This window comes from Eriocheir sinensis, chromosome 19, assembly GCF_024679095.1.
Source record: "Eriocheir sinensis breed Jianghai 21 chromosome 19, ASM2467909v1, whole genome shotgun sequence".
Lineage (NCBI taxonomy): Eukaryota > Metazoa > Arthropoda > Malacostraca > Decapoda > Varunidae > Eriocheir > Eriocheir sinensis.
The window spans coordinates 20,280,879-20,296,409 of NC_066527.1; the positions used below are offsets into that span (position 1 = coordinate 20,280,879).

The 15,531-nt window shown below is 40.4% G+C and overlaps 1 protein-coding gene across 4 annotated transcripts in view; it reads left to right on the forward strand.

The window, feature by feature from the left end:
* Positions 1-445: 445 nt before the first annotated feature.
* The window catches only part of LOC127000903 (heme-binding protein 2-like), a 26,759-nt gene continuing 11,673 nt past the window's right edge, over positions 446-15,531 (forward strand). Inside the window, exon 1 of one of the 4 annotated variants that reach the window (XM_050865020.1) lies at positions 446-505. Coding sequence is in view for 1 of the 4 variants with exons in the window: in XM_050865017.1 (XP_050720974.1) it covers positions 15,216-15,223 (8 nt within the window). In the remaining 3 variants the exon portion in view is untranslated. Of the gene's footprint in view, positions 506-9,192; positions 9,360-15,171; positions 15,224-15,531 lie in introns of those variants that run through there. The other 3 variants (XM_050865019.1, XM_050865021.1, XM_050865017.1) reach the window with 3 other exon arrangements.

Sequence of the window (15,531 nt, forward strand, 5' to 3'; positions counted from 1 at the left end):
TAACCTAACCTAACCTAACCTAACGTAACCTAACTTCTTCTCTTCCCCTTCCCAGTAACAATTCTTTATTCGCTGATTTTTCTCTGCCATGAAAGAGTTTGTACAGTGTAATTAGACAACCTCGCTCTCATTTTTCTTCTTGTTAACAGGCCTACATTTCTTTTAATCTCTCTTCATAGGCTAAGTTCTCCAGCTCGTGTGTGTGTGTGTGTGTGTGTGTGTGTGTGAATCATAACATTTAACGAAGCTTGTTAACTCTCCCGCATGTAAAGTGAGAGGGATCGAGTGATGGGTGGAACTGCTGGGTGGGGTGGAGTGGGGAGGAGTAGGGATCGAGTTAAGGGATGTGGAAAGGCGGGGATGAGTGGGGGTGGAGGGGGTGGAATCAGGATGAAGTTGGGTGGGTTCACTGGGTTGGTGTGTGCCCTGTGTGTGGTAGTTTACGTGCTGTGGTGGGTCTGGGTGGGTGTGTAGGAGCTCGCAAGGCCCGTATCTATAAACCAAGGTGAGCGGGGGCGAGGTCACAGTGCCAGATTATCGTACTCAGAGCATAGTATTTACCGGTTTCTGACGCCTAACTACTGCCAAGAAACATCAGGCATTAACTATTTTAAAGATAATTATAAGTGGATCTCGTTATTAGGGTCCACGAGACAGTTTTTGGGTCGGAAGTCGGTAAATAGAAGAGGCAACGTTGGGTATTACTGTGTGGGGATAGGGGTGAGAAGGAGGGCTATAACTATTTGTGGAAAGAAGGCGTTGGAGGTATAGGAGAGAGAGATGAGGGGATTTAAGTACAGTGTAGGATATGTAAAACTATTATGGGTGTGTGAAACGTAGGAAGAGGTGAGTGGGAATGGAGGTAGAGAGGGAGAGAGCTGAGGGGATTTAGGTGGAGTGTAGGATATGGAAAACTATTATGGGTGTGTGAAACGTAGGAAGAGGTGAGTGGGAATGGAGGTAGAGAGGGAGAGAGCTTATGGGATTTAGGTGGAGTGTAGGATATGGAAAACTATTATGGGTGTGTGAAACGTAAGAAGAGGTGGGTGGGAAGGCGTTGGAGGGAGAGAGAGAGAACTGAGGGGATTTAAGTGGGGTATTGGATTATGTGAAAATGTTATGGGTGTGTTAAACGTAGGAAGAGGTGAGTGGGAATGGAGGTAGAGAGGGAGAGAGCTGAGGGGATTTAAGTGGGGTATTGGATTATGTGAAAATGTTATGGGTGTGTTAAACGTAAGAAGAGGTGGGTGGGAAGGCGTTGGAGGGAGAGAGAGAGAACTGAGGGGATTTAAGTGGGGTATTGGATTATGTGAAAATGTTATGGGTGTGTTAAACGTAGGAAGAGGTGAGTGGGGATGGAGGTAGAGAGGGAGAGAGCTGAGGGGATTTAAGTGGGGTATTGGATTATGTAAAAATGCTATGGGTGTGTTAAACGTAGGAAGAGGTGGGAGGGAAGGATTTGGAGGTAGGAGGGAGAGAGCTGAGGGGATTTAAGTGGGGTATTGGATTATGTTAAAAATGTTATGGGTGTGTTAAACGTACGAAGAGGTGGGTGGGAAGGCGCTGGAGGGAGAGAGAGAGAAAGCTGAGAGGATTTAGGTGTGTGTAGGATATGTAAACATGTTATTGGTGTGTTAAAACGTATTATTAGGAAAACGTTGGATCAGAAGGCGTGTTAGTAATTGTAAAGTCCATATTCTTAAGCATTTCCACGGCCAAGCACATATTTGACAAGACTTTGATAGGAGTTTGTATGCATTTCCAGGGGTAGTTTAATGACCCTGGTGGTAGTTTGACCCTTCTTATGTACCATGAACCCAAGAAACACATATTTGACAAGACTTTCCTAGGAGTTTGTGTGCATTTCCAGGGGTAGTTTAATGACACTGGTTATAGTTTGACTCTTCTTTTGTACAATGAACCCAAGAAGCATATTTGATAAGAATTTCCAAGGAGTTTTTGTGCATTTCCAGGGGTAGTTTAATGACCCTGGTGGTAGTTTGACCCTTCTTCTGTACCATGAACCCAAGAAACACATATTTGACAAGACTTTCCTAGGAGATTTTGTGCATTTCCAGGGGTAGTTTAATGACCCTGGTGGTAGTTTGACCCTTTTGTACAATGAACCCAAGAAGCATATTTGATAAGAATTTCCTAGGAGTTTTTGTGCATTTCCAGGGGTAGTTTAATGACCCTGGTGGTAGTTTGACCCTTCCTCTGTACCATGAACACAAGAAACACATATTTGACAAGACCTTCGTAGGAGTTTTGAGCATTTTCAGGGGTAGTTTAATGACACTGGTTATAGTTTGACCCTTTTGTACAATGAACCCAAGAAGCATATTTGATAAGAATTTCCAAGGAGTTTTTGTGCATTTCCAGGGGTAGTTTAATGACCCTGGTGGTAGTTTGACCCTTCCTCTGTACCATGAACCCAAGAAACACATATTTGACAAGACTTTCCTAGGAGATTTTGTGCATTTCCAGGGGTAGTTTAATGACCCTGGTGGTAGTTTGACCCTTCCTCTGTACCATGAACACAAGAAACACATATTTGACAAGACCTTCGTAGGAGTTTTGAGCATTTTCAGGGGTAGTTTAATGACACTGGTTATAGTTTGACCCTTTTGTACAATGAACCCAAGAAGCATATTTGATAAGAATTTCCTAGGAGTTTTTGTGCATTTCCAGGGGTAGTTTAATGACCCTGGTGGTAGTTTGACCCTTCCTCTGTACCATGAACACAAGAAACGCATATTTGACAAGACTTTCCTAGGAGATTTTGTGCATTTCCAAGGGTAGTTTAATGACCCTGGTGGTAGTTTGACCCCTCCTCTGTACCATGAACCTGAAGAAACACTCATTAGAACCCGATTAAACCCCTTTTTAGCCTTTGGGATTAGTTGATGTGAGAGGCGGGAGGGATCGAAGTGTTGGAGGGGAGAGTGAGTGGCTGGGGGCGTGGGGTGCAAGGTATGTTAAGTGTTGTAGGTGTGTTATAAGTTGGAACAGGTGAGCGGGAAGGTGATATGCTTGAGTCATCAGGCCAACATTCTCACACTTTTCGGGGCTCACACACACACACACACACACACACACACGCACACACACACACACACATTTGATAAGGCTTTCGTGGAAGATGTTGTGTTAATATTTCCATGGTGGGGAGTTTGATGAACCTGGTGATACTCGTAGTTTGACAAGGTTTCTGTATACCCACATTTGATAAGGCTTTCGTAGAGGTCGTGTTAGTATGTCTATGGGTAGTTTGATAAGCCTCGTGATAGTTTGACAAGGCTTATGTATACCCACATTTGATAAGGCTTTCGTAGAGGTCGTGTTAGTATGTCTATGGGTAGTCTTATGAGCCTCGTGATAGTAAGAAAAAAATGATGAAATACGAGGAAAGGTTAATAAATTATGCTAATGTAAAGGGAAGAGAAAGGAAAGGACATCAAAACAAGAGGAAAAAGAAATGTGTTAAGAATGCAAGGGAATAGGAAATGTGCCAAGGCCTAAAGCAATTGGAATGTGTTAGACGGTGTTATAAGTGTGTATAGGAAGGTGTTAAAGGTAATGATAAGGTGTTTGATCCTTTATCGTGGTGTTCCTTCTCGTTCTTTGGGTCTTGGCGGCGTGGCTTGCGATGGTGTTGTGCAAAGGTTCGAGTCTTAGTTCGAATCTCCGTCCCTGAGTGATTTGTCTGGAAGAAGTGTTTGCCTTATAATGGTGTGTGTGTGTGTGTGTGTGTGTGTGTGTGTGTGTGACTCGAGACAGGTGTTTATGTGTGTAATGAATTTTTATAGTCGTGTGTGTGTGTGTGTGTGTGTGTGTGTGTGTGTGTGTGAAGAGAAGGGAAAACAAGGGCAGGATAGAAAATATAAGAATGACCTCAAATCCCGCTCCTGTAATTTAGATCTACGCCATAAATTCATCATATATAATAAAGAAAACCTCTCAGTTAAAAGTGCAAAATAAGACAAAACCTCCTCAGCTATTATGATGCTTTCCGTGTTCATACTTTAATATTATTAGAACTATATATTTTTTCTCTTTTTATTATCTTCTGGGTATTTTGTCCTTGGGCGGAGGTTGTCCTAGGGAGGTTTGTCCTAAGGGAGAATTTTGTCCTTAGGGGGTTTGTCCAACACTGTTCCCGCGGCAGCACCTTGTTATTGCCGCGTGTGAGACATCAATTCTATCCTCTTCTAGCGTAATCATTATCCCCCCCGTATCCCTGTGTCCTCCATTTCTATCTCCAATACTCCAGCTCCTCCCGTGCCGCCGCCCCCCCACCACACTCTGGCTCTTCCTCCCTCTCCTGTTTTTTAGCCCCAGGTATCGTGGCGCACTGGTTCCTCTACCCCCCTCTCTTAATTTCCCCCCTCCCACCCCTGACCTAAGACGCCTGACGCTGCCCACCTTGCTTGGTTCACTGTTATTTGCGTCGTCTTTCTCGTTCTTCGAAGTAATAAACTGCTACTACTACTACTACTACTACTACTACTACTACTACTACTACTACTACTATTAGAGGTGGTGTTCCGAATACGACAGTCTGGTAATGTTGCGGGCTCGCCTCTTTCCACCTCGTCCCACTTCGGCCCGGCCTTGAGCATCCGTCGGTTCGTCCCGTGTGTGGTCGCTAGCGGGTCAAGGCTCCACATCTGTCTCCTCTTGCCCTTATAGATACCCTTCCTGCTTTACTTTACCTTGATTTCCCACTTTCTATCGTCTTTCCTACTTTCCCTGCTTCTGTTTATGTGATTATGCTGCTATCTTCCCATTTTCTATCACTTATATCGTTTTCCTTGCTTTATTTTCCCTTGATTTCCCACTTTCTATAATTTTCCTGCTTTATTTTCCCTTGATTTCCCACTTTCTATCATTTTCCTGCTTTATTTTCCCTTGATTTCCCACTTTCTATCACTTTCCTGCTTTACTTTCCCTTGATTTCCCATTTTCTATCACTTTCCTGCTTTACTTTCTCTTGATTTCCCACTTTCTATCACTTTCCTGCTTTATTTTCCCTTGATTTCCCACTTTCTATCACTTTCCTGCTTTATTTTCCCTTGATTTCCCACTTTCTATCACTTTCCTGCTTTATTTTCCCTTGATTTCCCACTTTCTATCACTTTCCTGCTTTACTTTCCCTTGATTTCCCACTTTCTATCACTTTCCTGCTTTACTTTCCCTTGATTTCCCACTTTCTATCACTTTTCCTGCTTTACTTTCCCTTGATTTCCCACTTTCTATCACTTTCCTGCTTTACTTTCCCTTGATTTCCCACTTTCTATCACTTTCCTGCTTTACTTTCCCTTGATTTCCCATTTTCTATCACTTTCCTGCTTTACTTTCTCTTGATTTCCCACTTTCTATCACTTTCCTGCTTTATTTTCCCTTGATTTCCCACTTTCTATCACTTTCCTGCTTTATTTTCCCTTGATTTCCCACTTTCTATCACTTTCCTGCTTTATTTTCCCTTGATTTCCCACTTTCTATCACTTTCCTGCTTTATTTTCCCTTGATTTCCCACTTTCTATCACTTTCCTGCTTTATTTTCCCTTGATTTCCCACTTTCTATCACTTTCCTGCTTTATTTTCCCTTGATTTCCCACTTTCTATCACTTTCCTGCTTTACTTTCCCTTGATTTCCCACTTTCTATCAGTTTTCTGCTTTACTTTCCCTTGATTTCCCACTTTCTATCACTTTTCCTGCTTTATTTTCCCTTGATTTCCCACTTTCTATCACTTTTCCTGCTTTACTTTCCCTTGATTTCCCACTTTCTATCACTTTCCTGCTTTACTTTCCCTTGATTTCCCACTTTTTATCGTTTTTCCTGCTTTATTTTCCCTTGATTTCCCACTTTCTATCACTTTTCTGCTTTACTTTCCCTTGATTTCCCACTTTCTATCACTTTTCCTTGCTTTATTTTCCCTTGATTTCCCACTTTCTATCACTTTTCCTGCTTTACTTTCCCTTGATTTCCCACTTTCTATCTCTTTTCCTGCTTTATTTTCCCTTGATTTCCCACTTTCTATCAGTTTCCTGCTTTATTTTCCCTTGATTTCCCACTTTTTATCGTCTTCCCTGCTTTACTTTCCCTTGATTTCCCACTTTCTATCACTTTCCTGCTTTCCCTGCTTCTATTCATGTGACTATTTCACTACCTGCTCACTTTGTTACTTTTCTGCTTTACTTTCCCTGTATTTTTTTTTTATTATTCCGCTTTTTACTTCTTTATTTCACCAACTTCCCGCTTTTTTTCACGTTTCCTGTTTTATTTTTCATCTATTTATTTATTATTATTATTATTATTATTTTACGTTCGGCCTAGGACACCGGAAGGGTTTCTTGGTCGTCGGCCCCATCCCGTTATGGCGCATGCAAATGTTTATAACGGCGCCGTCTTGCCTGGCTAATGCTGCGTGCTCCCGGAACTCATCTCTGATCCCCTTTTATCTAGTTTATCTATAGTACGCAGTAACAGGTCTTTAGGGCAGCATGTGGGTGTATGGAGACAAGAAGGAAACGGAGAGAAGAATGCTGAAGCTGTCAAGTGTTCCTCGCGCAGTGCTGGGAAAAAAGGGCACAAATGCGTAATTAAGTGGAAATAAGTGACTTTAAATTATTGCAGTTAGGAATGTCACATAATACTGAAAAGGAAAGTGTGTGAATCAGAAGGAAAGAGGAACGAGAGGAGGAGGACCTAAGAAGCGATACAAAGCGTTACAGGTCAAAAGAAGAAGAAGAAGAAGTTTTAGGCCACTCGCCGATGACTGAAAGTTGTCAGCTAATAGGCTAGTGGCGGGCGGGACTCGAACCTGGGGCCTCATTCACACAGCCTGTGATTATTGGACCAGCTTTCTACTTTCTATTCCCCTTCTTGCTTTACTCTACCTTTTTTTGTCATTATTCTACCATATTCTCATTTTCTATCCCTTTTCTTGCTTTAATCTACCTTTTTTTGTCATTATTCTACCATATTCTCACTTTCTATTCCTTTTCTTGTTTTAATCTACTTTTTTTGTCATTATTCCACTAACTTCCCATTTTCTATAACTTTTTCTGCTTTAGTTTCCCTTTATTTATGATTATTCCACCAGCTTCCCACTTTCTATTACCTCTCCCACTTTACTTTAGCTTTTCCGTCATTATTCCACTAATTTCCCACTTTCTATAACCTTTCCTGCTTCAGTTTCCCTTTACTTATGATTATTCCACCGACTTCCCACTTTCTATTACCTCTCGTGCGTTGTTTTGTCATTATTCCACTAAATTCCCATTTTCTATAACCTTTTCTGCTTCAGTTTCCCTTTATTTATGATTATTCCACTAACTTCCCATTTTCTATCACCTCTCGTGCTCTACTTTGCATTTATTTACTTCCTTATTTAATTCCCAGTCCTACTTTCTCATCTTTCCTTTCTTCCCATCTTCCATTATTCCTTGTTTCCCATTCTTCCCTCCTTCCTTCCTTTCCTCTTTCACTGTTTCATTATCTCGTACTTCCCATTCTCTATCTCGTCTCTCTCCCTCATTTCCTCTTCCATTTTCCACTCTACCTTAATTATTTCTCATTCTAACCTCATTTTTCGCAAGCTTCTCAATTCCTATCACGTCCTAATTAATTGAAGAGGCTGTCTGGGGCATTCATCATCTTTTAAACAATTTGTACACGCGAGTCAGAATTGAGCATCTGTGTAAAATTAATAGAATGTTATGTCCATTTTCCTTCTTTTTCCTTTTGTATTTTTTTGTTGTTATTTTGGGTTTCTTTTACCTGTTTTCTTTTTTCTTTCTTTTCGTTGTTTTCCTTTGATTTTCTGGGTTTCGTTAATCCATTATTTCTTATTTCTCATTTTCCTCTTTATTTCCTCTTTCCTCTCTCATTATTTCTTCTTTTGCCTGTTTTCTTTTTTCTTTTCGTTGTTTTTATTTTTTATTTTCTTGCTTCCATTGTTTAGTTGTGTATTTTTTTCTTATTAATTATCAATCCATTATTTCTTATTTCTCATTTTCCTCTTTATTTCCTCTTTCCTCTCTCATTATTTCTTCTTTTGCCTGTTTTCTTTTCTTTTTTATTTTCGTTGTTTTCCTTTGATTTTCTTGCTTCCATTGTTTAGTTGTGTATTTTTTCTCATTATCAATCCATTATTCCTTATTTCCCATTCTATCTCATATTTCCATTATTTCCTCTTTCGTACGTTACTCCATTATTCCTTATTTCCCATTATTTCCCTCGTGTTGTTTCCTTTACTTCCCTTACTTTTAATTCTTTCCTTCTCTTCTTTCCCTCCTTTCCTCTTCTATTTTTCCTTAACTTCCCATATTCTTCCTTTTCTTCCTTCTTTCCTTTCATTTCCTTCCTTTACTTCCCTTACTTTTAATTCTTTCCTTCTCTTCTTTCCCTCCTTTCCTCTTCTATTGCTCCTTAACTTCCCATTCTTCCTTCATTTTCTTCCTTCTTTCCTTTCATTTCCTTCCTTTCACTTCCCTTACTTATAATTCTTTCTTTTTCTGCTTTCCCTCCTTTCCTCTTCTATTTTTCCTTAACTTCCCATTCTTCCTTCGTTTTCTTCCTTCTTTCCTTTCATTTCCTTCCTTTCACTTCGAGTCGCCTTCAAGAAAACCTCAAAAAGCGCCCTCGAAGACGTGCCCTGACCGAGAGAGAGAGAGAGAGAGAGAGAGAGAGAGAGAGAGAGAGAGAGAGAGAGACACGCACTTATATTCCTGTTTTTGCTTTATATAACCGCGCGAGACGAGAATTCCAGCATCTTCCTCCTCCTCGTCATCTTCGCATTCCACCTCAGTGTCAAGCCCTTCGTCCAGACCTCAAGGCCGCACGAGAGACGAGACAGAGATAAATAAAAGAGGAAAAACACATTATAACCACCATTTCGATCCTCTCTAAACTCACGGGAAACAATCAATAAGAACCACTGATATTCGGAAGCATCAATTTCGGGTCCAGTCCTTCGAAGCAAACCAGAAATAAAAACTGAAATGAACTCGGGAGAACTCTGTGACCTGATTCCCGATGATAGCTTAACACTCCTCTCCTATTGGCTAAGCGAGGCATGACATCACACACACCCCGTCTCGTGATTGGCTGGATAAACCGTGACGTCACATTTCTCGTTGCATCACACACACAAAAACCTGCGATTGGCCACGTGAGCTTCCCCGCCGGGCTGACAGTGTTGACTTGGCCTTGGTTGGGGAAGGTTGTCTGGGCACCTGTGCGTGGGGCGAGGCTTAGTGCAGGTAGATCTCAGGTGTGGTAATGCGTAGGTGTGCTGGGGCGGGCGGCAAGGGGTCGAAGTGAAGTGGTGTCAAGTGAGCAAAGTGTGAGGTGAGTGTTATGCTCCGGAACCTGAGAATAGTGACCGGATATTAGTGTCCGTGCGTGTGTGTGTTTGGCTGGTGGTCTGTCCGTGTATGTGTGTGTGTGTCAGAAGCCCCCGCAGTGCATCACAATCCCTAACACACGCCGGGTTGTCTGGTCGTGTGTGTGTGTGTGTGTGTGTGTGTGTGTGTGTTAGTGGACTTCACATTTTTACCATTGGCGCAGCGGCCGGCAGACGAGCTCCGAAGGTGACATTTTGCTGACCTGCCTTCCTTCTTTACCTGCCTCACCCCCTCCCTTTACTAACGTGTGTATATTAGCTTATTTCTCCTTACATAACATTATCTAGCTCTTATTCCAACGCATTGCTCTATCCTCTTAATTTTCTCACCCTTATACCTGCCCTTAAATGCCTCCTCCTTCCCACCTTTGCTGACGTTTCTGTAACCTTATTTCTTCTTTACATAACATTGTCTAGCTCTTATTCCAACGTATTGCTCTATCCTCTCTCTTAATTTTCTCACCCTTATACCTGCCCTTAAATGCCTCCTCCTTCCCACCTTTGCTGACGTTTCTGTAACCTTATTTCTTCTTTACATAACATTATCTAGCTCTTATTCCAACGCATTGCTCTATCCTCTCTCTTAATTTTCTCACCCTTCCTTATACCTGCCCTTAAATTCCTCCTCCTTCCCACCTTTGATGACGTTTCTGTAACCTTATTTCTTCTTTACATAACATTATCTAACTCTTATTCCAACGCATTGCTCTATCCTCTCTCTTAATTTCTGTTCCTTCGATCTTTACCTGCCCTTAATTGCCTCCTCCTTCCCACCTTTGATGACGTCTGTATTCCTTTATTTCTCTTTACATAACATTATCTAACTCAACTTATTGCTTTATTTTCATTTATTTTTCGTATTTCCTCCTCTCTCTTCATTCTCTTACCTTCCTTCATCCTCACCACCCTTGCTAACGTCTATTTGTCCTTATTTCGTTTGTTTTAATATCATCTAACTCGTCTTTATATATTCGTTCATCCTATCTTCGTTTCTTTTTCGTATTTCCTCTCTTCTCTCTTTATTCTTTTACCTTCCTTCATCCTTACCACCCTTGCTAACGTCTATTTTTCCTTATTTCGTTTGTTTTAATATCATCTAACTTGTCTTTATATTTATTTTTAGCCATTTTGTTCCTCCTGTTCTATCTCCTTCATTTATCGCAGTCTTCCCTTCCGCTACCACGTTTTCTTTCACCTTATTTCGCTTTGTTTATTTTTCCATCTTTCCTTCTTCCTTTTCTTCTTTTTCCTTGTCTTTAATTATTTTTTCCTTCCTTCCTCTTTTGTGGTTATTCTTATTCCTAACTTTTCATTCATTCATCCATTTTTCTCTATTGATTTCTCGTTTTCTATTCTGCCTTTCCTCTCTCAATACTTATCAATCAATGAATCAATTTCCTTACGTCAATCAATCATTTATTCCTTCACTTGCAACACTAAACTATCAATCAATCAATCAATCCTTCACTTTTCCTAAATTGATTCCTCGTCTTCTATTCTGCCTTTCCTCTCTCCTTACTTATAAATCAAGCAATCAATTTCCTTCCGTCAATCAATCATTCATTCCTTAACTTTTCCTCCATTGATTCCTCGTTTTCTATTTTTCCTTTCCTCTCTCATTTCTCCTTCATGAATTTCCTTCCGTCATTTCTTCGTCTTTTTCCTTTATTTTCCTTCGCCTTCCCATTCTCTCTCTCTCTCTTTCTCTCTCTCTCTCTCTCTCTCTCCCCCTTTTTTTTTACATTCTCCCTCCCTCTCAACCTTCCTTCTGTTTATTTTTTTCCATATTTAGCTTTATTCAACATTATCTCTTATTTGATCATTTCTCATCATCGTCTTCCTTGCATTCTCTCTCTCTCTCTCTCTCTCTCTCAACCTTACCGTATGTTTGTTTATCCTAATTTAGCTTTAACATTTATCTTATCATTTTAATCTATGTCCTTATCATCGTGTTCCTTGCATTCTCTCTCTCTCTCTCCCTCATTTATATTCCTTTCTTCCTTCCCTATCACACTTTTCTCGCGTTTATTTCATCCTTATTTCGCTTCGTTTGACATTTTTATCTAATTCGTATTTTAACTTATCGCCCTGTGTTTGCTATATTCTCTCTCTCTCTCTCTCTCTCTCTCTCTCTCTCTCTCTCTCTCTCTCTCTCTCTCTCTCTCTCTCTCTCTCCCTTATTACATTTATCCTCCCTTCCTCCATCCCTCCCTTCCCTCTCAATCTTTCCTTGTTTATTTTACCTAATTTCGCTAACTCATTTTATTTTGGTTTCCCCGTTTTTTTCTCTTCTTCCTTATATTCCATTTTCTTTATTTGCACTTTCCCTTCCCTTCCACTACGTCTGGCTTACAATATTTAGCTCGATTTAATATTTATCTAACTCTTCTTTTAGCTTATTGTCTTATCGTCTTCCTTATATTCTCTTTTCTCTTTATTTACATTCTCCATCCCTTCCCCCTTTCATCCTATAGTTACATTTATTTAACCTCATTTATCTAACTCTTATTTTAGCTTTTTGTCTTATCTTCCTTATACATCCCTCTCTTCTTTATCATCCTTCTCTTCTTCCTTCCTAGTGACGTCATATTCCCCTTTTGTTTTGTCTATTTCACTATATATCGTCTTAAGTTAACATGGTCTAACTTCTTCTTATTGCATCATCATTTTCCTTCTTACCATACCTCTCTTCTTTATCATCCTTCTCTTCTTCCTTCCTAGTGACGTCATATTCCCCCTTTGTTTTGTCTATTTCACTATATATCGTCTAAGTTAACATGGTCTAACTTCTTCTTATTGCATCATCATTTTCCTCCTTACCATACCTCTCTTCTTTATCATCCTTCTCTTCTTCCTTCCTAGTGACGTCATATTCCCCCTTTGTTTTGTCTATTTCACTATATATCGTCTAAGTTAACATGGTCTAACTTCTTCTTATTGCATCATCATTTTCCTCCTTACCATACCTCTCTTCTTTATCATCCTTCTCTTCTTCCTTCCTAGTGACGTCATATTCCCCCTTTGTTTTGTCTATTTCACTATATATCGTCTAAGTTAACATGGTCTAACTTCTTCTTATTGCATCATCATTTTCCTCCTTACCATACCTCTCTTCTTTATCATCCTTCTCTTCTTCCTTCCTATAATGACGTCATAATGTTCCCCTTTTGTTTTGTCTTTCACCATATTTCCCCTGAGTCAACATGGTCTAACTTCTTCTTATTGCATCATCATTTTCCTCCTTACCATCCCTCTCTTCCTTATAATCCTTCTCCTCTTCCTTCCTAGTTACGCCATATTCCTCTTTATTTTTGTTTTTGTTTTCACTATTTCTTTTAACTGAACACTATCTAGCTTATTCTTAACATTGCGTCACCATTTGTTTTTACCTTCCCCCTCTTCCTTCTAATCCACCTCCTCTTCCTTCTTGGTAACATCACATTTTCCTTTACTTTCGTTTGTTTCACTATATATCGTCTGACTTAAGGCAACCCTGACCCCATTTTCCTTAATTTTAGAGTAGCCCCCCTTAAACCTCCCCACCGGCAACCCTAACTCCATTTTCTTTCAGTACTTCTTCCATTAAACCATTGTTCTTCTCTCTATTAACATCCCCCGACTTAAAACAAAATCCTAACCGTTATTTATTTATCTCAAGAATAAGTTTAATGTATATGTTTTCATTTTAAGGCAGCCTCCCCTTAACATGATCTAACTTACCCTAATATTGCATCATCATTGTCCACCTTACCTGTTCTCTCTCCCTGCGTAATCCTTCTCGTCCTCCTCTTCCTCCTCCTCTTCCTCCTCTTACACCATGTTTCGCTTCATATCTTCTCTGATCTTAACTCTTATTTCAGTTAACACATCGGTTTCTTTCCCTTCCTTTCTTCCCATACTAACATAACCTCTTCTCAAGCTCTCAAACTCACAACCCATCTCACTTTTCTTTTTAGTTTCCCTTCCATACGTTCTCTTTAAACTTAACTCATTTCAATTTACAATAATTTTACATATCGCTTCATCTTGTTTCCTGGCCTCCCGTTCTCTCTTAATAACATAACCTCCTCCTCTCAAACTCACAACCTATATCGTTTTTCTTTTCAGCTTCCCTTCCATACGTTCTCTTTAAACTCAACTCTTATTTTAATTTACATGTCCTTCATCTTGTTTCTTGGCCTCCCGTTCTCTCTTAATAACATAACCTCCTCCTCTCAAACTCACAACCTATCTCGCTCTTCTTTTTAACTTCCCTTCCATACGTTCTCTTTAAACTCAACTCTTATTTTAATTTACATGTCCTTCATCTTGTTTCTTGGCCTCCCGTTCTCTCTTAATAACATAACCTCCTCCTCTCAAACTCACAACCTATATCGTCCTTCTTTTCAGCTTCCCTTCCATACGTTCTCTTTAAACTTAACTCTTATTTCAATTTACATATCGCTTCGTCATCGCTTCCTTTGCCCTTCCTTCCTCCCATATCATAATTATCCTCTTCCTCCCTAGTTCTTTCGTTCTTTCTAACATCATTTACTCTTATTTCAGCTTCCATGTTCTTCCTTCCCGCCATCTGTCTGATCTCCTCGCATTTCAGTTAACATAATCGCATCGTCATTCCTCGCCCTTCCTTCCTCCTATATCATAATTATCCTCTTCCTCCCTATAGTTATTTCGTTCTTTTTAACATCATCTCATATTTCAGCTTCCATGTTCTTCCTTTCCGCCATCTGTCTGATCTCCTCTCATTTCAATAAACATAACCGCATCGTCATTCCTCGCCCTTCCTTCCTCCTATATCATAATTATCCTCTTCCTCCCTATAGTTCTTTCGTTCTTTCTAACATCATTTACTCTTATTTCAGCTTCCATGTTCTTCCTTCCCGCCATCTGTCTGATCTCCTCGCATTTCAATTAACATAATCGCATCGTCATTCCTCGCCCTTCCTTCCACCATATATAGCCTACTCCTTCCTCCCTTTCTAGTTTCACCTCCTTTCGCTTCACTCAGCATGATGTAACTCCTATCCTGGTATCATACACTTCCATACAATCCGTCTTGGCTAACTCTCATCAAATATATCCCGAGGTCACAAGGGAGATTATAGTCGGGTACTTAACATTACTTTTTCCAGGACCTTGACCTAAAATTAATCTATATCATTACAGTAGGCTTATAAAACTACTTAACTCCCATGGAAATACCCACAACAGACTGCAGGAAAGCCTTATCAGATGTGTGTGTGTGTGTGTGTGTGTGTGTGTGTGTAAAATTCTCGATACAAGTGTTTAGGTATGTAATAACATTTTTTTATAGTGTGTGTGTGTGTGTGTGTGTTTAGGTGACATACGCATGGCCTCGGCGCTCAAATCCGACTCATTAACCCTGGAGCCTGCGGTGTGTGTGTGTGTGTGTGTGTGTGTGTGTGTGTGTTTAGGTGACATACGCATGGCCTCGGCTCTCAAGTCCGACTCATTAACCCTGAAGCCTGTGTGTGTGTGTGTGTGTTTCATGTATGTATGTAAATGTATGTATGTTTGCATGTGTAAGTACGCGTGTATGTAGGTTATATGTATACTTTATCTATGTAGGTGTGTTTGTTGATGGGTCACGATAACACACATGCACATATATACAGATGTCGGAAATATATTTAGATCCAATTCGAACAAAGAAAAGGTGGCGGTGGTGGTGGTGGTGGTGGTGATAGTTGTCAGTGCAAGTGGTCGTGGTAGTGACAAGTCGTTCACAGTTGACTCGATCGTTGGTGGTGGTGGTGGTGGTGGTGACTGACTGGTTCGACATGTTTTGGTAAGTGGTGATGACTGGCTGGTGTTGGTGTTGATGCCGTGGTGTTGAAGAAGAAGAGAGAGAAGGGGAGTGGTGGTGATGACTATTTGGTGGTGGTGATGATATTATGGTGATGACATAGAGTTTGTGGTGATGATAGTTAATGTTAGTGGTGGTGGTGATGTGGTGTTGAAGAAGAGAGAGATAGAAGGGGAGTGGTGGTGATGACTATTTGGTGGTGGTGATGACATAGAGTTTGTGGTGATGATAGTTAATGTTAGTGGTGGTGGTGATGAATGACTTTGGTGTTGATGCAGTGGTGTTGAAGA